Source organism: Manacus candei, unplaced genomic scaffold (genome assembly GCF_025592945.1).
Source record: "Manacus candei isolate 608988 ecotype Guabito, Panama unplaced genomic scaffold, ASM2559294v1 h1tg000057l, whole genome shotgun sequence".
Classification (NCBI taxonomy): domain Eukaryota; kingdom Metazoa; phylum Chordata; class Aves; order Passeriformes; family Pipridae; genus Manacus; species Manacus candei.
This window is the reverse complement of record NW_026138105.1, coordinates 16,011,182-16,036,443: the sequence shown is the minus strand read 5'-3', so window position 1 is coordinate 16,036,443 and position 25,262 is coordinate 16,011,182. Positions and strand designations below refer to the sequence as shown.

Below are 25,262 nucleotides of genomic sequence, written 5' to 3'. Positions count from 1 at the left end.
ATGACCCCAAACTGACCCCAAAAACTGACCCAAATCATCCCCAAAACTGACCCAAAACTCTGCATTTATTTGGCATCATTTCCTCTCAAAAACAACATCTGCGATTTAGTTGATTGCTAAAGCCATCATTTTAAAATCATCTCAGGAATCCAAAGGGACTGGAAAACACACAGAAATCATTCCTGCACCCACCAAATCATTAGGAATTGGAACCCCATTCCCCCATCTCTCTCCTTGTTCTTCTTGGCTGGAAAACCTGATGATCCCCACTGGCTCCTTTTAGGCTGCTTTTCTTCCACAGCTCCTTTCCTCCCGGCTGAAACCTCCTGGCATATTCAGGGCTTATCTGGAGGGAAGCCCCTCTGAAGTATTTCCTCTCGTGGCAATTCTGTGGGATGAAGAAGTAAAAAAAGCACATCAAGAGCTCCTTCTACCCCCTTCCCTCGCAAACACCCTCCCAGTTTGTCCTTGGCAGCTCCATCCCCCCGGCAGCCGCACCCGACGCTTCGGCTCCGCTGGGAAAGGGACAGCAAGTGCAGAAGCAAGTTCAGTGCTGGGCAGGGGCTCCCTGGGGAACGGCACTTCAGTGCTTTAGTCCGTGGCCTTTCCTGCTGCCCTCCCTCCTGGAGGCAGAGGATGACCCGTCCCTTGTTTCTCCCACGCTGGCAGACCCAGGTCCTGCTCCTTTGGCCCCACTTTTCTTAGCAGACCCGGCATCATTTCCCAGGGTCCCCAGGAAACTTCTGCACTCGACCCATTGCTAAGTGCAGAGCACAGGGCGAGGGAAGGACAAATTTCTCGGCACCCAACCCCTAAAATTTTCCTTCTCCGCAGCACGCTCCCGTTCCCGCTGTCTCTGCAGGTGCCCGCACGAGTCCTCCTTCTCCCAGCACCTAAGAGAATGTCCTTTTCACCCAGGTCCTGCTTACCGTCGTCCAACAAAACACGCTGACAACATTTTTCACGATGCCAGTGGAGAGATATTAGAGCACACTGCACAGGGAAGCTGAGCCTGCCCCATCCCTGCAGGTGTTCCAGGCCAGGCTGGACGGGACTCGCAGCAACCGGGGACAGTGGAAGGTGTCCCTGCCCACGCAAGACAGGCTGGCCTTTGAAGGTCCCCTTCAAACCAAATCGCTCTGGGATTCCCCTCCAAAATCACTCCCAAAGAGACACAGCAATCAAAGCAGAGGGACTGCACTCCCAGCTTTTCTTACCTGCAGGCACGCAGCACAGCACGTTGGACATAAAAGCCACAGGGTTAGTCCTGCCAGAGGCGTCCGGCACACCCACGGCGACCGAAGGGAAAGAGGCAGCCTGGGAACACGGAGTAAAAGACACCTTAATTAGGACTACCCTGAGCCATAGCCAGGTCATTCCCACAGACAGCTTCACCGTCCAGTCGTCCAAAAAGCACTCACATGAAGAGCTGTATGTCTAAAAAATAAAATTTCTAAGTATGGAGGGGAGGACAGTATCCTTGAAAACAGCAACTTTGAAAAGTGCTTGCTTATAAGTCATGTTGAACAACTGAGTCAACACACTGTTGTGTGTGTTGTGTGTGTGAGGTAAACAGGATTAAGAAGACTTAAAATCTATTCAGGAAGGCAGTGTATAGGAATAGGAAGGCAATTTTTTTAATGAAGCCAGTACTAGAATATTGCTTACAAGTCAGGTGTCAAGTGTTTCTAACAGTGGAAGAAATGAAGGCGGTGTAAGAAGAAAGCCACAAAGATTATCTGAATGCTTGAAAAAAAGCCCTACTGTGAAGGACAGAATGAATGCAATTTGCTAAGCTTATGAAAAAAGAGTTTGAAAGGTAACTTGATTGTAGCAGAGAAGTACTAACACACGGAGAACATACCATGTATTAAAAGGCTTTTTAACCTCAGGGAAGAGATTCCTGTATCCTAAACCATTCAACAGCCAAACAGGCTGCCGCCCTGCTTACAGGGGGCTCCAGCGCGGGCACACGCCCAGCCCCTGGCTACAGACGGGTCGCGGTGCCTGTTATTTACATTTGAGTAAGCAAGACTGTGTTATAAATAAATCCCCGGAGAAAAGTTTTGCTGCCCTTTCTGCAAATAGTGTTATTATCCATAAATGGAAGAGAAAATTCGAGAATGCGTGTGCGAAAGACTTTGTGGTTATTCAGTTTTAGTACCATGTATGCATGTCTATCCCCAGTCTTTGTTATGATAATTGCAAGGAGTTACTCTGAATGGATCATCAATGGATGTGACCGGAGTGGGGAGCGATGCTAAATATCGATCATTTGTGTGTCAGGTGTTGGATGGCAGTGTAAAACCATGACAAGAAAAAAGTGTGTGGTATTTTTTCCTTTAAACAAGACGCAGAGATAGTTGATAGAAGGGTACAGTATTAATTACTCAAGTGCCATGGTACCTCTGTAAGTTCCCATTTAAAGAACTCTTCCTTTCACTTGTATGATACATAGCTGGCAGTTGTTAATGAACTCTTGCAGATAAGAAGTTATTTTGTGCTTTTCAAATTTTTTTTCTTTTTTCAGAAAAAGGTATAACCACGTACCTCCGTGAGGTTTTATTATGCTGTGCTGATGGCTCACACAATGCTGCAAATTGTTCTATTTACTAAAGCATCTCTAGCCTAAGCATCTGTGGGCTGCTGCCACCGACTGGATGCATGAAATATACTGTGTGATAACATCAGACTCTCCTTTATTATTTCTAATTCAGATCATGTCTACTGGATCATGTCTACTGGATACAGTCTTTTGAATCTACTTCCAAGGTGTTTTCTGTAACAAAGAACAGAGCAAACAACTTCCAAGGACTCTAAATGTAGCAAGACCATCTGTTGACCTCAGAAATGAGCTTAGTAATGGTGATGTCTTTTCTGTTGTATGTCCTGGAACCAGAAAATGCTTAAATTGTCTTTTGTTGTTGTTGTTGTTGTTGTTGTTTTTTCAAGTGAATTTTAATACCTGTGGTTTGGATTTGAACACATGTCAAGGGACACTTCTAACAGTCGTTTTAGCTGTGTCTAAATATAGACACAATATAGACACATACACAATATAGAGATTGGAAAAGGGGGTGATAGGTATAGGGAGGGAACGAGCAAGATTACAGTGTCACTATTCCAGTCTGTAAGAATCTCCAGTCGCTGACTATTTCTTGTGTCTCTCTCTCTCCTGATAAATGTCACTATGCAGACACTGATCAGACAGTAGAATGCTTGTGAGTTTATTTTGAGTTAATGGGTTGGTGGAAGTCCAAACTCTGCAACATGATAAAGAAAATATTTTTCTACGCAGAAGCATCAATTATTCACAACATAGCCACACCTTAGGAAAAGAGGGGGAGAAATGGACTCTGGAAATAAATGAGAGGGCTCCATAATGTAAAAGTAAAATAGATCATTTTGAAGGAAAGGGACCACTGCAGAATCTAATTAATTTGCAAAATCCTCTCTTCTATTTAGGCTCCACAGTAATTGTTAACTCTTCCCCTTTGATGAGTTTTATCAAGGTTTTTTTGTGTCTTTTGCCACTTGTTTGGGATGAAATCTAAGAATACATAACCAGCCTATAACCCAGGGAGGTGGTGGATTCACCATCCCTGGAGGTTTTTAAGATGAGACTGGACATGGCATCAGTGCCATGGCCTGGGAACCACGGCGGGGTTGGATCAAGGGTTGGACTTGATGATCTCAGAGGTCTTTTCCAACCTGGTTGATTCTGTGATTCTTTCAGGCACTTTTGGAACATACTAGATCTCTTACTCATCCCAAAGACCCATATGCATATTGAATCTGCAAATATGCTTGGGAACTACTCTAAATCAGCATGCTACTTGGAGTTGTCACCACTTGGTACAGTGATGAATACTGTGTTCAAGATTTCTTTTTAAAATTTACTTTGTATTGCAAAGTGTCAGTTGAAAGTACCTGGTGTTATTATGGTCAAATATTTTATTAGAAGGAGTCCCACTAATCCAATAAAAACAAGAAGGTAGCTTACCAGGAACGTTTTTACGGAACAACTTAAAACCAGGCTGATCATATGTACAACTTCCAAGATAAATTACAAACTTTAAAAATTGTTTTTTAATCCAACTTATTCTCACTAATCCACATAAATATTTTTGACATTTATTATGTTTAATAAGTCTGTCCAGCCTTCACCTGGAAATACTAAAAGATATGTGTTGCCTCACTTTTGTGAATTATGAGCTACTGGAATAACCTTAAGAAGTTCTAGTAATATTTTTACTGTCTAGCACTGTCTTCAAAATACATTATACCCTCTCTAAGCTGATATTTGATGATAGGGAATCACAGATCTTTCAATAAACAAAACAAGATCCAGAATCTTTAAAGAGCTGGACCAGCTCCTAACCTCCAACAAAGTCTGGGCAAATCTCCCTGTAATTCTCAGGGTGTTAATAATTGAAAAAAAAAAAAAAAATTATGTACCCCCACAGAAAACTGATATAGCCCAGTGGCTTGAGAAGAGTAGATGAAAAGTGTGGTTTGTGTACATATTCCCCTACTTGGTGACAAAAAACATACATTTTGAGAAATAAGAGAAAAAAATCCAAAATGCCAAACTCCATGTGATAAAAGAAATAATTATAATTAAAAATCTTAGTCAAATTTCTGTCAGAGGCATCTTTATCATAGCTCTACCTTCTTGCAAAGGGACTGTAATAAACAATTTAGTAAAAAAAGTGTTACAGTTACATTTAGAACACTGGGGACAGGGACCCTGGTAAAAAGCACTGGGGTGAACAGCCCCTCCACACATCTTTGCTGTTCAGCCACCCCAGCCAAAAACCTTTTCCTGTTCTGGTGTAACTGGTGTATTGCTCTTCTGTTTCTTCAGCACCTTTTCAATTGCAAAAGGTAATATATTACTACAATGGCCACATTTCATCCTTGGCTACATCTTAAAACAGGACACTGCTACTGTTTCCACACAATAGTTACATGGATGCAGCTTTGGCCTCAAAAGGAAGGGGAACAGAGAAGGCATCACACACTCCTGTTGCTCTTTCCCAGCCCCCCGCTCTCTCTAGCCTCCATCCACTCCTGCAGCTCTGCAGAGATCCCAGTCACACAGAGCTCAAACACACTGTGACAGCAGCCAAAATTTCTAAACAGCTGATGAAACTACTAAGAGTGGGGAGGAAAACGTCCTTTCTCTTCTATGCTGAGAAGTCAACAGGAATTCAGCAACTTGCCAGGAGAGCAAAGATCCCACACGAAAACCAGCACTTTGCGTCTCCCCACCCCAGCACAGCCTCCCCTGAGCAGAGTCAGAGTCTGAGGGACAGGGGGATGTGAGCACTGTTGTTTATTTGAAGAAGGAGTCCTGGGAAGAGGCACCTGCCACTCCCAATTGGAGCCATGGCAGTGAAAAAGCACCCCCCTGGGGAGCAAGGGGCCAGCTCCCAGCACAGTTCACCCCAAAGCACCATGCCCTCCCTCCTCCTTGAGCAAAGGAGGACAACTCTATCCCCTGGGGAAATCTGGGAGGGAGGCACAAGGCACACAGAAACCTTCACAAAAGCCATTCCTGAGGAACTAGAGCAGTCAAGAGGAAATCCAGGGATGCTGTGAGGCCAGTGTGCACATGCTGCTCCAAGGTGGACCACAGCCACCTCCTTCTATTTTTGCAGAACTCAGGCCTTGCAGGGAGATGTCTTGCTGTCATCTCTCCAACCTTTGTTTGCCTTTCGATAATGATCCCAAAGCTTGCATTCCACACACTAGCCAGCAGTTAGCCCAGTTTGTTACAATATAAATCTACCTGGGAACAGAAGGAAAAGAAAAATCCACTCCCACACACTAAGGTCTGGCAGAGGATATTTTTTCCTGCAGTTCCCCCTCCACTTATTTAAAGTTTTAAAAAATAAAATCAAGAAGCAGAACAATCCTTCATGATAAGATTAAGGTCCTTGATGTGTGACTCTGTTTCAACGTGCCCAAAAACTGTCGAGCTTTCTCCTGCATGAAGAGTTGGTCTCGGGTTCCACCACAGGCCACTGCTTTCCAAGCCCTGGTCATCTGCAGAGGGAAAAGAAAGGATGTGTGCAAAGAGTTAAGGGAGAGGACAAACATCTTGTCAACATCGTGTTCAAAAAGATTGCAAAAATAAACAGACCTATCAACCATCTGCTACCACCTAAGGGAAATCAAACTTCAGCACCCATCTCGCAACCAGGAGAAACTTGCACACCACCAGTTACTCATCACAGGGTCAGGCAGTAATTTCTAAGGGTAAGGTTCCAGGTGAGTGCTCCATTTCAGGACAACTCACGTACCTTTTCAGGGCTTTTCCTTACTTGCCTCAAGACAAAAACCCCAAAGCACAAGCCCTGAAGGGATTCCAGCGATGGAAGAAATTCAAGCATAGCTTTGGGGTTTATTCCCAACCAGTACAATTTCTACAGGAGCTGCTCAACCCCAGGTCTAGCTGATCGAAGACGATTCTTAACAGCAATTAGGTGTCTTCAGTTTCGGCAGGGTCCCACAGCACAGAGGAATAACCAAAAATAAGGTGTGCTTCAGTCTCTGCATGCAGAAAGGGCACCCACAAGGTGTTTCTGCACTTCAGAAAAGCCTCTGTGAATCTCCTGATAATGCAGCCAGAAGACACTCAACGCCCTAAACTGGAAATACCTGTTTACATGCACTGCAGAGAACCAGAGCTTGAGCTTCAGTGTTTGCTCATAGCAAGAATGTTCCACACAGCCCCAGCATGGCTTTGGGCTGATGGAGGTTCAGCCCACAGCTGGATGAGCTCCCTTCATAAGTAGCTGACTGCAAGCACCACCAGCCCAGCACAATAAATCCCCAGAGCCCAGGAGCAGCTCAGACAGCTCTGCTGTCTCTGGGCAATGGGATTTCACTGCACATCTGTACTCTGTTACCACACAAACGGCTGCACTGCCACCTTCAAGTCACTCCCAAAGCTTTATTTATATGGATCTATTAGCTCTTGGAACAACTTGATCCTGCTGAGGACAGGAGGAGAAATGGAAGTCTTTAAGAAGGGTTTATTTTGGGAAGGAGAAGGAATTATTGTGGCTGAGCAGTATTCATCTTTCAGAAGAAAGAGCTTCCACAAGACAGCTCTAATGCAGGGACAGGTGCAACCCCCCTCACTGCAGTGCTTCCTGAAGACTGAGCTACGGTGCTCAGTGAGGACAACATAGCAGCTGGGCTCTTCTGGGGTGGGAAACCACCCCCACAGGAGCCCCCAGCTGCAGTTTCACACACACACACCACACCCCCCCCCCCCCCCCTTTGCTAAGGACAGCAGGTGTTTCCATCCTCATTCAAGCTACTAGAGAGCTCCAATTACTTGGTCCAAGCAAACACCTGCAAAATCATGATCCAAATCCCCTTCTCTAAGCCACACTTCTTGGCAAAGCAGGGATATCCCTCTACTAATGCACCCTGCCTGTAAGCGGTGAAGATTTTAAAGAGATCTGTTTATGTCCCAGAGGGCATTTTTAGGCTGCTGTGACTCCAGCACAACCTGGATCCAACTGTGCAGAGCTGAGGAAAAGGGTTGCTGTAACAGCACCAACCTCAGCACAAGCTACAAGGGTAGCCTGTCAGATGGAGCTCCACACTGCAGTGGGTTCAGGATAACGTAGGATGAAGTCAGCCTAAGCTGGCTAAGGCACACAGCCTTCCCCACCACCCAGAAACACCCTAAAAATCAGAGGGATGAGAAATACCTTTGTGCTTAAGCTTTATATAGCACTTCAGAGTTGCATACCCTGAGAAACAAAAAATGAGCTTACTGCTGTCCACCCAAGGAGTGCTCACTGGGAAAAGGACAGTTTACTTCAGAGCCAGATCAATCATCCAAATTCCCTGACGGATTGGGGTAGGGTGCAAATTCCCATGAAGAAATCCAGGGCCAAACATGCTAAGCAGGTCACAGCTCTGATCAACCGCAGGGCTTTGAGCCCCAGCAGGAAAGTAGGTTTGCAAAGAAACAGAAGGAGGCTGTAGTTTGACAGTACTGGTTGTTATCTCCCAAGCTTGGTACAGGGACAGCCCTGAACGTGTAGTGGTGCCTATGCAGTAGTTCAGAGCTTCATCCCTCACTCCTCCTCCCAAGGAGGGACAAGGGCTGCACTGGCAGCTGAACTCTTGGCTGAGAGAGCAGAGGTTGCAGGGCTTACTGGTGCTGGTGGCCTGAAATGGCTTGGCATTTTCCTGTAGGACATTTTCTCTGGCTGCACTTGCATGAAAGCTCTGTTGAGCAAATGACTGTCATTCTTCCTGCTCGAGGAGGAAAGGTTCAGGGACCTTGACAGGAAATTCACAGGCTGAAAAGAGAAAAAAAAAAAAAGGAAAACTATAAGGAAAGAAGAAATACAGACTTTCATCCACATTCACATGGACTGTTCAAAGGCAGCTACAGGCTGCTTTGCACAGGGGTTTTTTTCAGAGCAGAGATAGCTCTGTCCCTGCTCTGAATGCAGAACTCCTTACCTGGGCTCTTTTGAAACACACAGTCTTGGGGAGGGCAGGCAGATTTTGTGTCATATCTTCATCCACAATATCCAAGGCTAGAGACTTCCGGACCTTCCTGATGGGACTCCTGCGCAACTGGAGGACATAGAAAAAACAGTGTTAGCATGAATCCACCCAGAAGACTGCCATCCTTAGGGCCCAGGGTACACACCAAGCCCATGTCATCCTGGGTCTGCACGGCCCCAGCATCTCAGAAAGAAGGATTGCTGCAGCCTTCCCCACCACAGGGCACAGCAGCTTCCAGTGCTCTCTTCCTGGCACCTGCAGCCACCAATTTAGAAGACAAAGACCCTTTCAGTAGGAAGGTCTGAGCCAATAGACCCTTCGTACCAGCCCACAGCCTTCTGGGAGCCCAATGTGCCCCAGAAGCTCCAAGCGTGCCATGGGTCTCTCCAGTAGGATAGCAACACAGCATCTCCTAGCAAGCCCTGAATTCAGTATAAACCAGGACATGGCTGGCAGTATTTTCAGCAGGCCTTAACCTCAAATGCCTCTTGCTGATTCAAAGACAGCGGTCAAGGGGCCAAAAACATTTTGACATCAACAACAGGATGAATAAAACCAACCAAAACATCCCCTAACAGCAGAGGGCAGCTCAGCAGCAGGTACTGGATGCAAAATCAGCTCACCCCTTGTTTCCTTTTCTGTTTCTCAGCCTTCACCTCATCCTCTATGATGAGTTCGATGCCAGCTTCACTTCGGAGCACCTCTTTCAAGTCTTCTTCCAGGTGAGGAGTCTGGGGCTGGTGTGAAAAAGGCAGAGAGAGCACAAGGCAGTCAAAGTCTGTATTCTGGGCAGGCTCACAAGTATTTCTCTCAAGGGATAACGGGGTCAGGAGAGACCACAGTGGGAGGACAAACACAAAGATGACTTCCAATTTACTTCCCAGCTGGAAAAGATATGACAAGTTTTCTGCTAGCCTAACAGATTTCCAGGATCTCTAGGCATGAGAGACTCTTATCATCTGAACCCCAAGTGTGGCATCAGCAGACCAGTATGCACACAAGGCCTGGGATACTGGAAACCACCATCCCCACAACACCCACATTCAGAGAAGCCTAGGCAGAGCATTTCCTTGCTTTTCCTCAAGGTCATCATAGCCAAGCACTGTAGCCTGATTCAAGGGCAGGTTTTGGCATTTTTAGCTGGTTTCCAGAGGAACTAACAGTTCTGTGGCTACTTACAATGAAATGATCATCATGACAAGGTCCCCTCCCATCTCAACCTGGCACTACCAAACTGCACTTTGTTCTGGCACAGATAAGAGCTGGTTCACGGCTCTGCTGCAACCTGCCCCATGCCCCATCATGCTTCTGCCACCTGCAAGCCACAGCCCTGCCCAATGATTACCAGAGGTCTAATTGGTCCATATTTCTCCAGGGCATTTTTGAAAGGCGTGGGAGTATGAGGCGTGTTGTCCACCACATACGTCTGATCTGGTGTGACAAACCTGAAAGCAGAGAGGGGGAAAGAGAAGGGATCAGACCTGCTGTAACCCACAGAAGGCAACAATCCACCCAGCAGTTGAGCACAACACTTGGCTGTGGCCCCAGTCAGCCTGGGCACTTGCTCCCTGCAGCTCAGAGTGGAGCTGTTTTGGGAGGGAACCACTAATTTAAGGAAATCCCCAGCCTGCCTTGCCCCTCTCTTAGTAGTGTCGAGTACTGAGAGGTGTGTTTGAATTGAACCAGTCTCCTGTCTGGAAAAGGACTCTGCTCAGGGAAGAGGAGGAAGAAAGGACTTACGCTAAGTTCTTCTGGGGCAGAGGGGTCTTGTCCCTGTGCAGTGGGGTGGTGACAATCACTTTCTGGCTGCACACAGGTGTGGAGGTCAGGGATGGGTTCTCCAGTTCTAGTGTATCCTGTTTGGTCCAAAAGTTTAAGAACTGAACAGCACAGGAAAAAAAAAGTGAACACAGTCAGTCTCAAGCATCCCCGCATCACATCACAAGGCACTATTTTTTCCTCAGTAGGGAGAGAAAATCTGAAGTATGGACAACACTCCCATTCTGAGCAGCTGTCCCAGTGTAAACCAGGATGACTTATGGACTCATACAGTTCTGTACATGGACACACATGTGAAAGTTGCCAGAAGGTGCCTCACACCTATAAAGGTTATTTACTTCCCGTAAGGGATGAGCTGATACAACTACTACAACTACCAGCTACAGTGTGGGAGAGAAGTCTCTCCTTGCACCAGTAATCCCAGCTCACCAAAGGTCTATTCCAACCTCAGGTTAGCAAACATGAGGGAAGACCATGTAACACAAAGTGTACAAGTTAACAAGTTTAGCATTGAGCTGCTTTCAGCCTAAACTGCAAGAAGACTGCACACTCTCTCATCTCTGCTAGGATTTTACTTCATAACAGCTAATAAGTGACAGCTTTACTCAAAAAAGGAATGAGGTTTGTGCCCAAGAATCTATCAGGACAGAAGAGCTGTGTTCGTGACATTCACTGATGGCTGAAGCTCAGCCCAAGAGGCAGGACATGCCCATTGCCTTCTCAAATTCACTCCAGACTTTCCTGTCATTTACACTGAGCAAAGTTAAACATTTCAGATCCTGATCTGATTTCCCAGTCCTTGTTAGCCTTGCATTCAAGGCCAACCTGAACCTGCATGTTGGACTGTCCTGTGGTGCTCTCTCATGTGCATCCAGGGCTGCAGGAATAAAGGCCTGGAGGGCACAGGTAGACAAAGAATCTGAGCAAAGTTGCTCTGGGAACTGTGCTGGAAAACACAGCAGACTTTATTCTGTTTTATAAGCAGAACTCCACAACTTTCAGATATGAGAGACTACTGGGTTTGACCATCACAGTGCCCTAAGGTGATGTATGTTGGAGACTGTGTGTGCACAAGCATGTGGACACTGTAAGAGTCACGACACAGGTCAAAAGACCCCAAGGCCCTTTTGCAACAAAGACAAGCCCAGGAGCATTTTCCCAAGCACAGAAACGCCGAGGTCTGCGCAAGGTGTTTGCTGCCCTGAACTGCAAACAAACAGGGAAAGCAAATTTTCACTGCTGCCACTCTGCTACCCACAGCTGGGCCAGCAATGCCCTGGGGACAGAAGCAGTGTGCTCTACAGCATGGGCAGGCATGTAGATCCATCCCCACAGTGGTGCTTCTCCACAGTGCCCTGCCTCTCACACAGTGTAGCTGGGCTTTTCTGAGGCTGCAAGCACTCCCAGAGGCAAATGCGGTCTGCTGCTCCCAAAGGAAGGGCAGCACTGAAGAGAAGCAGTGCCAGAACCCAGTTCTGTGGCTTGTTTTAGCAAAGGGATACACCCTGCACACTGGCACTGTCTCATTCAAGGCAGAAGAGACATTCAAAGCTGGCAGAGCTGATGGGAATACATGGCATTAGGGCAAGAAGACAGAGCATGAACACGCTAATAAAGCTCAGGCCCAAGCCCAGGCAGAGGAGCACAGACGGGGCCCTGCTGTTTCCCTATACCTGAGATGGAGAGAAGGGCAGTGTCTTTACAGGGGTGCCCTTGGGGGTCATGCTGTTGCAGGAGTCAAGGAAGGACAGACTGGTGCTGGTGACGTTCTCCGTGACAGGGGAGAGGGAGATCTTCCTCTTCTTCTGCCTCATCAGGACTGAGGGTGGGGTGCCAAAGCTCCCCTCAGCATGAGGGGAGATGGGGATGAGCTCTCCCTTGCTGCTCCTGCTCAGGTCAGAGATGGTGTGGCCATCCAGGCGGTACTCGGTCATGCTGGGCAGGGACGGCGTGGCCTCACTCAGTGTTGGCCTCATGGGACTGTTGTTGCTGCTGCTGCCACCAGCAGAAGGTTCCTCAGGCAGGTCAAACTGGGTCAGGTCACACCACCCACCGTCTGGGTCCTGCACACAAGGGAAACCATCAGTGGCAGCCCAGGAGCGAAGCTGAGCAGCTGACGGGTGAAGACGCAAATTTGAACTAGGAGGTGAAGTAAGTGGGTGATGGCACCAAGCTTTGGAAGGAGCCTGGCTAGGAGAGCTCCAGCCCTCCTCCCCTCTGCTGTAGGCACAGCTGGAAGCCAGATCAGGGCACTGACCCAGCTGAAAGCTGCTGTTTGTGCACAGGCAGGTTTTTATGTTTCTGCAAGATTGGTTTCCCAGCTCGGTTCACAGCACAGCCGCACAAACAGCTGCACCCCTCCAGAGAGGGGACAAAAAAAGCAGCTGGGGAGAGGTCTGGAGACAGGGGCTGAATGAAGTGACCGTCACCCAACAGCAAACCACAGTCTTGGGCACATTGATAGAGCTAGACACAGGGCTCTGCACTGCTGAAAGCAGAACCAAACCAGTTCAGAGATGAGCTGCTTCACAGCTCCATCCCACCAACACCCAGTACCATACAAGGACCCATATACGGGCTGCTAAGCCTCGGGCACAGACTGTCTTCCTATACACAGGCAAAGTGGATCCTTCATGGATAATCAGCTCATAAGCTACTCAGGCAGGCTGGGGGCTGCAGAGGCACTTTCCTCTGGTGGTAGCAAAGTGCCCTGTTGATTCTAGCCAGCCTCCCACCCTGGTGTGCCTCTGTCACCCAGCGGACATCAGCAGTGCTTGACTGGCCCAAAATTACTAGTTTCAGTGAAGCTACCTCCACTGAAAACAAACAGTGACCATATGCCAGCATGAAAGGGTCTGTCCTCCGTAGTACAAATGGGCTTGGCTTATTCCCAGTCAGTCCTGTCCCATCCCATCCCATGACAGGAGGAAAGAAAAGCCAATAAGCATGAGCTGAACCATTATGAAAATGAGTGCTGGGAACACTCTGGCCAATAAAGAAGGATTTGATATCAGATTTACCAGCACCTACAGCCTCCCACACCAGCAGAGCCCATGCACAAGGACACCCACCTAGGGAAATCTGCAAGCCCACAGCAATACCAGCAGAGCTGGAAAGGTCTAATCCAGCCCTGAAAGAGAGATGGTAGGAATCTGCAAGGCAATGACAGACCCAGCCCTCCTCAGGCCACCCATGGTGATGAGCAAGGGGACTTGGTAAGTTCATTCAAGGATGAAGGATAAAATCAGTCTCCCTTGGGGGAGCAAGGGACTGTTACTTACAGATTCAATCATGTCCAGAGCTTCATTGAAGGCTGGCACACAACTTGGGTACAAATAGTTGGCAGCTTCGACAACCCATTTGTAGGGTGATTCAACGAACGAAGTGGCATCCTCAGGCACTGCTGCCTCTTCTGGAGTTCCCTCCATGTTCTGCTCTGCCAGTTCTGCCGCTGGCAGCTCCGAGGGCAACTCCTGTACACCCGTCACCTCCTCATCACTGACATCTTCTTCTTTTATCTCAGAGATATCCACCGGCCAGTTCGGCAGGACATTCTTCACACATACAAGCAAAGAAAGTCCAGATATTAGTAGAAAACAAAGGAACAACGGCAAGTCTTGGGTACAAAGAACAAGAGTCCCTGTACACATTCAGGTTTCCTATCTGCCATTCAGTTTTACATCCCCATTCTCCCTCACTGCTCTGTCCCATACACTACCTGAGCAGGAGTCCATGCAACATAACAAGCACAGGACTATTTAATTGAAGATTTCTCTTAACAGTATCCCAGGAGAAAACTGAACATAGGCTGAACAGGTAGCACAAGTTCTGCATTTCCTATTTTCCAAGAGCCTGCCTTCAAAAAACCACATGCTTTCTTCGTGAACACAATAATTTGGTGTCCTTCCCTGCTTCCTTTTTTAGAGGAAAGAAACACAGTATCTCTTCACCATGCTCCCACACACACACACTGTCTAGAGCAGCCTCCTTTTCCTACCAGCAACAGCACAACAAAGCCAAAAGAACCTTCAGTGTCCAAGATAGACCTGATGCTCAGACTGGCAAGATAACAGCTCTAGCATATGACACACTTGGGCTCCCATCACACCTCTAGCTCCTGGAGGGAGAGATCTCCCAAGAGTCAGTCCCTTGGAAAAGGCTGGAGAAGGCACAGTCAGTCTATGCAGACACCAGGCTACAGCAAAGGTAGCATGAGGCAGCAGAAGGGTGGATGAACAGCTCCAAAACACATTAGCAGAGCAGAGGACTGACCCACTTGCCTGCTGCAAGTGCTGGTGCAGTACCTGGCTCTCGGGTGTCGTTTGACTTTGTCTCTCCTTGTTATCCACCTCCACGAGCAAGTACAGTGACTTGGACTCCTTAGTTTCATTGAGAAAGCCTCCCGTGTCCACCTTCCGCTTGATGGTGGAGTTCCAGTGATTCTTCACAGCATTGTCGGTCCTGCAGAAAAAGCAGAAGAAAACAAATCACCATTTACAGTAGCTCTAAAGCACAGCTAACAGTTCCAACACACTCCCCAGCCCCCTCCCGGGAGCCTAACACATGGATCTCCATGGGCCACCCAGCTGGGAAGGCAGCAGTGAGCAAAGAGGTCCTACCTCCCAGGCAGCAGCTTGGCAATCTCCGCCCAGCGATTCCCCAGGACCTTGTGGGCCTCAAAAATTATACGATCCTCCTCCTCTGTCCAGGAGGACTTCTTCACCTCGGGGTTCAGGTGGTTATGCCAGCGTTCCCGGCACTGCTTCCCTAACCGCCCTTTCAGGTGCTTGGCTATCAGGGTCCACTGTTTGGTGCCATATTTTTTAACCAGTTCAATTACCTTTGAAGAGAGAGGGAGGGAAATAAAGACATGGAAGAAAGGAGAGGAAGGTCAATACACTCATCTTCAGGCTTTGCTCTTCAGCTCTCCTGGGACTAGTTAAGGGCAGACAAGGGCCCCTTAGGAGGAAAAGCTGGAGGGATCCAGCAAGGACAGTCAGGTGTACCAACCCTCACGAGAGCAATGATTCTGCCAAATTTCTGTAAGAGGCTGTTTCCATGCAGACACAGGGCACCTGTGAATGCAGATGACCACTTCAAGAAGATGAGGTGGAGACTGGCAGGTGCACCAGAGGCAAAGGGGCCCAGACTGAGAAACATGCCCATTTCTGAGCAAGGGCCAAGTCCCACCTGCTCGAAGGCTCCTCTGCCCTCCCTTCTTCTGAAGACCTGCCTGCATGACAACAGTCCCCATCAGCTCTGCACTGGTCTGCTACTCCCTTTCCCAGTGTGCTACAGCCAGGACACGCCAGGGCTGCAGGTCCATGCTCTGCTAGCACCAGCACACACTCAGGGAGACCTTCAAAGCCTAAACAAGCCACATTCACTTAAGAGCCATCCACTTTGCCTCTTCCCCTTCACCCAGGGCTTTGTCACTTCTGCCTGAGCCTCAATGCAAATGCTTCTGGGCACAAAAACTGTTCCGAGCCCCTACAACGTCCAGGGCACAGTCAGGATGAAACCATCTACTTCCTGCAATGTTCAGCCTACCAAAATCCTAGCTGAAGAGTTTTCAAAGTACATTCCACCCTGGCCAGCTGTGCTCAGCTGAAAGGTGCAGGTAGAGAGGTGATGCTCAGTGCTCTTGGCATAGCACAAATGTCCCTACTGCAGACCCTTGTCTGTCAAGCACAGACAAATGGGCCAAAGGTGCCAAACTGAGGCACAGGCCAAGGAGCTGGGGCAAAGCAGTGTGCAGGGTTGGGAGGAGAGAGCTGGAGCCCAGCTTGGCCAGGATGGGTAGGCTGGTAGAGTCTGGACAATACAAAGGGAAGGGGAAATCAGGCAACAACTGCTCTGCTGTAAGGTGGGAGGACATAACGAGAAGCTCCCTTGGGACATGCTTGACATAAAGTAATGGGACCAAAAGAAATGAGGGAGCAAAAGTGTTACAGAGAATCTGCCAGGCTATGATATTTTGTAGCAGAAAACCTTGGTAGAAGTTGGAATTTATTCCAACTTTTCTTAAGTATATCAAGACGACGAGTCTGAGTTGGCCCCTCTTAGCTCACTCTGCAAATAGCAGAGAAACAGGCTCACAAAAGTCATGATTTACCAGCCAACCCGACATCCACTCCAGCCTGCCTACTGTGGCAGAGGAAATGCCAGTTTTATTTTCTCTTGAATCCAACCTGGCCAGGCCACGTGAAGACCTGCCAGCACAGAGATGAATTAATTCCCTTTTCAGCTCTCTCCCCTGCAGATTACTGTGGCAGTACTGTGTGAAAGGGAGAAGGTGTTTACCTGAAGAGGCCTAGAGCTGCTCCTGCACATCACAACCATGGCTGCTCAGGCTGCTCAGAGCAGGTCAGACAGTGCTGCTCTCACGGGTATCCCTCAGTGAGAAGAATTACACATAGTTTACCATAAGATTTGAGGGTCTAACTCCTCCACCCTCTCTGCAGACAGAGACAGTCCAAACACTCTGGTCCTCTTGGCCCTGACTTACCTTTTGGTCCTCTTCTTTGGTCCAAGGGCCCTTAACCAGGTCTGGATTCAACACTCTCAGCCACCTGTACTGACACTGCTGATCACTGCGGTTCTGGGAAAAGGAAGGAGAATAGCCTTGTGTTAGACTGGAGGCTCCAAAAGCCCAAAAATCTCCAAAGGCAGTAGCAGTCCCCATACACAGAGGCTGTCCCACAAAAAACCTGCAGAAGCACATGGAAAATACTTACTAAGACCCTAGACCCAGGGCACTGGGCACAGGGACAGGAACCTCAATTTCTCACCCCAGCTCCAACAGACTCACCCTGGAAAGCCCTCTGTACAATGTCTCCCTGCCCTGAAGCAGCCCCATTTCACAGCCTGGAGCTGCTGTCACAGAACAGTCCCACTGCACAGACACAGAGAACCAGCACAAGGAGAAGAAGCAACATGCAAACTCTGTGATTCCCAGCTGGGCAAGGGGTCACTTACAGGAAAGTGACTGGCCAGGAATTTCCAGTCATTCTGCCCATAGTGGCTTACTAACATCTTCAGCTGCTCATCCTGCAAAGAACAAAGACACCCACTTTCAGATATACTGAGGGAACAGATGCCAGAGGCACCCCATGGCTGATGGCATCAAGAGAACAAGCTAGATATTTTGAACAGCCAAGAAGATTTTGTTGGCATTCTGTGTTCAGGGGAGGAAAGTAGCTCACACCAGCCTTTAACAGCATTCTAGTATACGGAGCCAACTGGAACAGACTTTGGTTCTGGGCTCTGTACTAGGACAAGCTAATACACTGAATACAAAACAAGAGCTCAGCTCTGTTCCAGTACAGTCTGGTTCTAACCCTGTGGTCAAGGGCCTGCTTATCCAGCCCCAGTGCACCCCTGATCAGATAGTCCATCTCCCAGCTCAGCCACTGGTTTTGCCTGGCCAGGAAAGCTGACTGGTTGAAGTGTACCATCACTAGCCTGGTGGTCTTCTGTCTTTCGGTGCTACAGGGCTCTACAGCATCTCTTCCATGATCCCTGCTTATAGCCTGAATGTGTGTACTCATACAGCTCAGAAAAAGCCTGTTATAGGGGTCCTTGTCTGTGAGCTCTGGATGGGCAAACAGGCATGACATTATTCCCTGCCCAGCATGAGCCCAGGGCTTTGAACTCTCCACAAAGACCACCTTACTCAGTGTCCAAACCCCAGGGAGATAGGACATCTTGTAGTTTTCATAGAGAACAAAAATGATGGAGGAACTGGGAGGAGGGAAGTGAATATCCCAACTAATTTCATGCTCTTAGCCAGGATGACGAAGCCATGATTCCAACACTTTCAGTACTCCCTGCTTTTGCTAGAGAAAAAGGAGAACACTTCCACTGCACAATTCAGCTTGTTGGAGGCCCCATCCATCCTCTGGAATCCCTCTTTGCTCACATGAGTGCTGCAGGCAGCGGATGCCTCGCTGAGGACTCACGTGCTTAAGCTAAAGAGGTTGGAGCTCTTGCTCTTCAGGCTGCACTTTAAACTCCCCTGAACTCTGAGCCTCATTCAGACCTCAGATCAGAATAAAAGACACATGGTCGTCTCCAGTAGCAAGACAGCAGGAGGTGGGGTCATAGTCAGCAGGTAAGAACTAGGGTGGAGTCACCGAAGCCCAGGGTGCCAGGCCAGATGCCCACCCCAAAACACCTCTCTTGGCAAATTCTGGGCTCTCACTCACCTCTTCTTGGGTCCACTTGACTTTGCACCTGCCATCCCGCTGCTCTGGCACATCCGATTCGGTATCCTGGTAGCGCAGCTCATCTTGGTCCTCACTAGAAATAAAAAAATGAAGATTATAACTTCCAGCTCTGACGAAAACGCAGGAGAGGGAGCAAGCCCCACCATGCAGAGCGGAACTCCAGATCTGTCCCTTCTAGCACTGAGCCTCAACATCCGTCCAGACACCCCAGGTTTAGAGGAGACCCTCAGCTTTGGGCTCTGGCGGCTGCTAGTAACTTTCATGCTGCCCAGAGCAGGGTAAGGAGCGTTTCTCTTCATTTCTGCTCCCTCTGTCCCTCGGGGAGGACTTTGCATCTGAGGGGGCTGGCACCATTCCCCCATTCCAGTTCCCCACCTCCGGGATCGCTGGAACGAAGGGAGTGGGCAGCGCCGACCGGGCGGTGCGGGGAAGCAGCCCAAGGGCTCCAAGAGAGCAAACCCAGGCCCAGGTGGAGCCCCTGGGACCGTTCAGCGCGGGGATCCCGGGGCCGCCGCCCTGCGCGCATCCCGCGTCCCGCTGTCCGGCCTGAGAGCGGGAACGGGGCGGCCAGCAGGAGCCTGCGGGATGTTCCGCGGAGCCGGCACGAGGAGTCCAGGCACGTCGGGGGCCGCGCTCACTCACCCGCGGGTGCGGCGGGCCATGGCGGGGCCGGGCCGAGGTCGGGAGCGGGGCCGGAGCGCGGCACCGGCGGCACTTTCCTATCTCGCGCCAACGGCGCCCCCCCGCCCGGGGCCGGGCCGCGCATGCGCTCCGCGCCTCCCGCCCGCACAAAGAGGCGCGCGCGGGAGGGCGCCCGTCCGCCCCTCCCCCGGGACCTGCATCCACCCGGGAACGCTGGCGTCCGCCCCCCGCACCGACCCGGCACCACCGGCATCCACCTCTGCACCGACCCCGCACCAATCTGGGACCCCCTGTACCCGTCCCCGCACCCACCCGGGCCCCTCCGCATCCAACACCGCACTGACCCGGGACCACTGAGACTCCCCGCATCCACCCCCCACACACACTGCAGCAGCAGCTCTGAGCGCGGGGCAAGAGGATCACACACAAACACCCGCCCCCGGATCACCTCTCCCTGAAACAGGCTAGAAATAAGAAAGTTGGGGCTGTTCAGCCTGGAGGAGGGAAGGTTGTGTGGAGACCTCAGAGCAATCTTCCCGTGTGTGAAGGGGCCTACAGGGAGGCTGGAGAGGGACCCTTCATCAGGAACCTAGTGACAGGACAAGGAGGAGTGGGTACAAATTGACAGAGGAGAAATTTAGGTTAGATATTAGGAAGAAATTCTTCCCTGTGAGGGGGGGTGAAGCCCTGGCACAGGTTTCTCAGAGAAACTGTGGCTGCCCCATTACTGCAAGTGATGAAGGCCAGGTTGGATAAGGCCTTGAGCAATTTGATCTACTGGGAGGTGTCCCTGCCCATGGCAGGAGGGGTTGGGACTAGATGATCTTTAACCCCTTAACATTCTACACACTCCCACAGGATGTGGCTACGTATGGTTGGGGGTGCCCCAAGAGCCCCCAGGACTGTGCTTGGCTCCAGGAAGGAACTGGCTGCTGCCAGAGTCCTGCCATGCTCACCTCACACCCCACCAACCCTGGGACATGGGACCCTCGCAGCTGGGCAAAAACCTCACAAAATTCAATTCAATCACCATGCTGCCCTTGCCATGTCTGGCTCCGGGGTGTGCTGTGGGGTCACCTGGGGAGTGCAGGTCTGATGCTTCCCAGGAGGTAATAGAGGGGCTGGCATGCAACACCCAGATTTGCTCCCTGGCCAGGCAGCAGCACTGTCACACTGCATCCCAGATTCCTGCCTTGGGGACAGCAGGGCATGAGCACATTAGGGCTCTACACCTGCATACCAGATTCCTGCTGCTCTCACAGCTGTGCACACAGAGCACACCCACAGCCAGTACCCACACGTTACAGAATCGTGGAACATTTTAAGCTGGAAAGGACCTACCACCATCCAAGTCCAACTCCTGGCCCTGCACAGAACAGCACCAGTAATCCCACCATGTTCCTGAGGGCCTTGAACAAATGCTGCAACATATACTATTTATAGCATCTGTGCTGAGTCTGTGCACATGGATATTCCTGACCAGTATATCACAACAAGATGGTTTAAGGGAGCTGCTTTATGCTGATGCTGCCGCCCTCGTCGCTCACACAGAAGTAGCTCTGCAGCGTTTAACATCCTGCTTTACTGAGGCTGCCGAGCTTTTTGGGCTGGAAGTCAGCTTGAAGAAGACAGAAGTTCTCTATCATCCTGCACCTCAGGAAGCCTTCCATCATCCCCATATCACCATTGGCAAATCAGAGCTCAAATCAGTCCAGCAGTTTAATTCCCTAGGTAGCTTCATCTCCTCAGATGGGTAAGACTGACAGAGAGATAGACAACAGGTTAGCAAAGGCATAGAGAGCTTTTGGAAGACTCCATAAAAGAGTTTGGCGAAATAAACACCTGAAGAAAAGTACAAAGATCAGTGTTTACAGAGCCATAGTGCTGTCTACTCTTTTATACGGATCTGAATCATGGGTCATCTACCGCCACCACCTGCGACTCCTAGAATGCTTCCATCAACGCTGTCTCCGTACAATCCTAAACATCCACTGGTCAGATGATGTGACTAATACGTCTGTTCTAGAACAGGCAGCAGTTACGAGTATTGAGGCCATGTTGCTGAGAACACAGCTGGGCTGGGCAGGGCACGTCTCCAGGATGAAGGACCAACCACCGCCTCCCTAAGATCGTGCTCTGTGGTGAACTTGCCACCGGCTGCCGCATAAGAGGAGCCCTGAAGAGGAGATACAAGGACTCCCTGAAGCAACATCTCAGACTTGGCCACATTGATCTTCATCGCTGGTCTACCCTGGCCTCCAACTGGGAGGTCTGGAGACACACCATCTATTACGCTGCTGCTTCCTTTGAGAACGCACGCAGGATCACCATTGAAAAGACAATGCAGAAAGAATCGTATCTTGCCGATACCATCCAAAGAGCCTTTCTGCTGTGCCTTTTGCAACTGATCTTGTCTATCTCACATTGGCCTCTTTAGCCACCAGTGGCTTGTAGCAAATGTGGGTAGACCCCTTCCCAAATCTTCGTTCGCAAAGCCTAGCCATGATATCACAACAAACAAGGCAAAAGTTGAAAGAGCTGTCACCTTATTAGGGACCCTGCACTGGGTCCAAGTAGGAAGGCTCCATGTATCCTGCAAGCACCCCTTTGCTCTCTAGAGTTACCCACTGACAAGGTATCCAGCCCTTACAGACCCCAATGTACCTCCAGCAGTCAGCCATGACCCAGCATCACTAGCCCTGTGTTTAAAAAGAGGGAAACAAAAACCCCTCCCTCTCCCAAACTGGCTTAATTAGAAAATTAGCCTGTTAATTAACTACCAGAACTATAAAACCGCTGAAGGTAAGTAGTGTTTTTTTAGTCTATCCTCTTATTGTCTCCTTTATTTCTTACATACTAATTTGTTGAAATCATCTTTAAGGAAAAAGTTTTTTTAGTCTCTTAAAGAAGACTTTCCTTCTAGACCGACGATACAGTTCCATTTTACAGTAAATTCAGGAGCTTTTTAGCTCTGTTTTTAATGTTTTCAGTATAAAAATGGTTTCAGACCATAGTTAGTGCCTTCTCCTTCCCTGACCTGCCCTGTTCCCTCTGGGGGTGGCTGGAAGTCAACTGCTGGCTGAGCTGGTGGTGAGGGTTACTGCATGTGGGAATAAAGACAAGATGAGAGGTGCTCCTCAACCTCTTCAATCCTAACCAGAGCCTGGCTTTAGTGCCTCTCTCTCAAAGAGGCTCAAATCTAGCGGTTTAATGGCTCACTGACTTAAGGAATGAGGATAAAATATCTTATTTCTCAGGAAAACCAGATCCATCTTAGTACAGCTTAGTACAGACGGAGAGGTTTCCCGAGTCCCTCTATGCCCTACACAAAGCTAAGAGTGATAGACAGGCTGAGGCCAAATGAACACAACTCTAAGGAGGTTTCATGGTGACCTCTGGGCAACAAACAGGCTATGGTGCAGCTGTTTTGCTCTAGAAGACAGTGACAGGCTGGATGCTCTCCTACCTGTCCTGGATCCCACACAGCTCCTTGCAAGACTGAGACAGGATTTTGTCTCGCTACTCTAAGTCTGCAATTCACTAGTGAACAATATTGAACAGTAACATGTTTATTCTGATAGGAAAACCTGGTCTCCATAAACCTGGCAGTGGTGGGATTCTGCACCATGCTGTCCACACAGAGGCATGGTTCCAGCATCTTGACCATAAAGGAAATCCTAGAAAATGGCTTTGTGGCCAGGGCCTTCAGCCATATCCATTCTTCTCCTGTCCAGAGTTATTGCATGGACTCTAGCAGTGCCTCTAAATCAGACACCTGGGAGCTTCTCATGGACTTGGACAGCATAGCAAAAAGCAGTTCTCTCTGTGTTGTCAAGCAGTCGGAGTCTCTGAGCAGCTGTGTGAAGACTGACCTTCACAGCCTGACTCAAGGCATCTCTGACCTTAGTCTTGTCTGCCTCTGCAAGGCCCACCAGGGCCAGGCCACCTTGGAGCTGTCTGGTTTGCCTTGTGAAGACTCCAGCAGACCTGGCTGCCTCATGGACATAGCATCACAGAACACCTCAACACCTCACAAGAAAGACAAGCACCCCAAACCACTAGAGAGTCTGCTCTCCAAGAGCTCCGAGCTCCTCGGAGACCTCTCTGTCCTTGGGAATGTGCCAGCACCCAGGTGGGAGATCTCATCAATAAAATCCCCTCTGGACACCAGCCTGTCCCTTGATGTGAGCACTGAGGAGTTAAGGTTACTGGGATGCTCCAAACTGGACACGCCACCCCTGGATGTCAGACATCTGTAGTGATTCCTCTGGCTTGGCCTGGTGCCTTCAAGAAGCAACTCTGTGCTGATGCGCAGGTCTGCCGCCCCCGAGACCCTGCCGAGCGATCCTGACCTTGTCCCTGTGTTTCTGCACCAGGTTTAGTGATGCTGCTGCCCTGGCTCTGTGCCCGGAGCACGGTGGACCGCGGGGTGCCTGCAGAGGGATACGGATCCACACTGCAGCACCTGGTGAAAGGTTAAATCTGCCCACCTGGGGTGAGGGGCTTTGGGGCACTGCTGTGGAGAGATGCTTGGGCGGTTGATGGCAGCAGCGCCGCTGGCTCCCCGGCCTCCCGGATCCCTGTCTTTTGTACTAACGCAATAAAGATACAAATGTTGTTCTGTGTGGTTGGCCTTTGGCGCTCACTGCCCACCCGGCTTGTGGCTGAACCCAGCTCAACTTCCAGGGCCGGCTGCTGGTACACCCTCAGCGAGCGCGGCACTCTCTAGAGACGCTCCCGCGGCCCGGGGGAGAGGGATCATCCACCCCCGCCTCACCCGCCCCCGTTACCTGGCAGAGGGGCTCGGGCAGGTCCTGGTGGAGAAGAGGCTCCGGGACACGGCTCCGGCGGCTGGGCCATAGCTGCTGGGCCGCCGGGAGAGCGGACGGAGACGCGGCCGGGGCTGGGGATCCCTCTCCTGGCGTACCAGGAAAGCACAGCCTAGGAGCGCGGAACGGGCGGGACCGGCCCGGACACCCCGCCCTGTCACCCACTTGCCTTATGCAGTATGTTAATCCGCATCACTTGCCCACACGCTGCGAAGGTTTCCTCTGTGATGTTCACTCTCTGCTCCGAGTGAATGAAACGAGCCTACCCCATGGCATCCCCCACCTGTTACAGATTTTCACGTGCTCCTGTTAGATCTCACCCCATTCACACAACCACTTGCTCTCCTTCCTGTTTTTGCTCTCCCTCCTGTTTTTCCTCTCCTGTCACTGCTTAAAGCAAAGACAGGGAGAAGGACTTGCTGAAACCACTTCTCAGGACATTCACAGTTTGCTGAAGAAACAATATATCCCCGCTCCTTCTTCTTTTAGGGACAGATTAAGGGATGATGAGTCATGTTGCATAAGAGGACAGAGACAAAAAAAGGGAAAACAGCAACAGATGCTTGGAACCAACCTTTGTGAAATCTAGCAATAATTCCATTAATATCTAAACTCCATGGCTGTGTGCCTGCCAGTGGCCTTGCCTCACCTCTTGAAAGCAGTCCCCTACCTGTACTAATTCAAAATTCTATCAGTCAGCCATAAACTTTTTATGTATCACACTCCCATGACCAAAGTAAGTATTTCTGTCTGATTACAAAATAAAAGCTTAAATACTTCCACAGAGCCAAAGGGACAAGCTTTGAAAGAGAGATGCAAGCTACTGCATCCACCTGTATTCCACGCTAGCCAAAAAAACATGCATTCAGTGAAAAATTTGTGCTTCAGTTGTCAGAGAGGCCCCATAGGCATATGGCAAAAAGGGAGCTGCTTGTATTCCCTGGCTGCTTACATGGCCTTTTTCTAAACCATGTTACAACAGCAAAAACAGATGACAAAACAACTCTGAAAAAGGGCCAGGAAACAGAAACTATTTACAGTTTGAAGTATAAACACCCCAGAACAGCACAAACCAGAGCTATAACTAGCAAGAGGATCACTCAGGGGGTTGGTTCAGCTGCACTCTGTGCAGCCTGACTGATTGGTATTGATACTGCACAGGAGAGATTAAGCTTGTTGTGTAAATCTGTAGCTGGAATGTGCAAAGTGCTCTGTGTGACAAACAAAACCACGGCCT

The 25,262-nt window shown here is 49.6% G+C and overlaps 2 protein-coding genes and 1 long non-coding RNA gene across 3 annotated transcripts; 1 reads left to right on the top strand and 2 right to left on the bottom strand.

Moving 5' to 3' along the window:
* Positions 1-47: 47 nt before the first annotated feature.
* On the bottom strand, positions 48-1,334 carry LOC127477856 (uncharacterized). The gene is made up of 2 exons (XR_007907058.1): positions 1,218-1,334; positions 48-388 (listed from the first exon to the last, which is right to left on the bottom strand). It is a non-coding gene; the product is annotated as an uncharacterized LOC127477856 (long non-coding RNA).
* Positions 1,335-5,754: 4,420 nt separating this feature from the next.
* MYBL2 (MYB proto-oncogene like 2) lies at positions 5,755-24,301 on the bottom strand. Its single transcript, XM_051803432.1, has 15 exons — positions 24,292-24,301; positions 23,987-24,194; positions 18,534-18,627; positions 17,305-17,376; positions 16,835-16,927; positions 14,946-15,166; positions 14,631-14,787; positions 13,608-13,880; positions 12,000-12,389; positions 10,288-10,427; positions 9,893-9,992; positions 9,171-9,284; positions 8,500-8,616; positions 8,187-8,333; positions 5,755-6,051 (listed from the first exon to the last, which is right to left on the bottom strand). Exons 1-15 carry the CDS (start codon positions 24,299-24,301, stop codon positions 5,923-5,925), a joined length of 2,265 nt encoding a protein of 754 aa, XP_051659392.1. The 3' UTR covers positions 5,755-5,922.
* LOC127477920 (uncharacterized) lies at positions 22,823-23,534 on the top strand. Its single transcript, XM_051803000.1, has one exon. The coding sequence runs from the start codon at positions 22,823-22,825 to the stop codon at positions 23,453-23,455; it is 633 nt and encodes a 210-aa protein (XP_051658960.1). The 3' UTR covers positions 23,456-23,534.
* Positions 24,302-25,262: the final 961 nt, after the last annotated feature.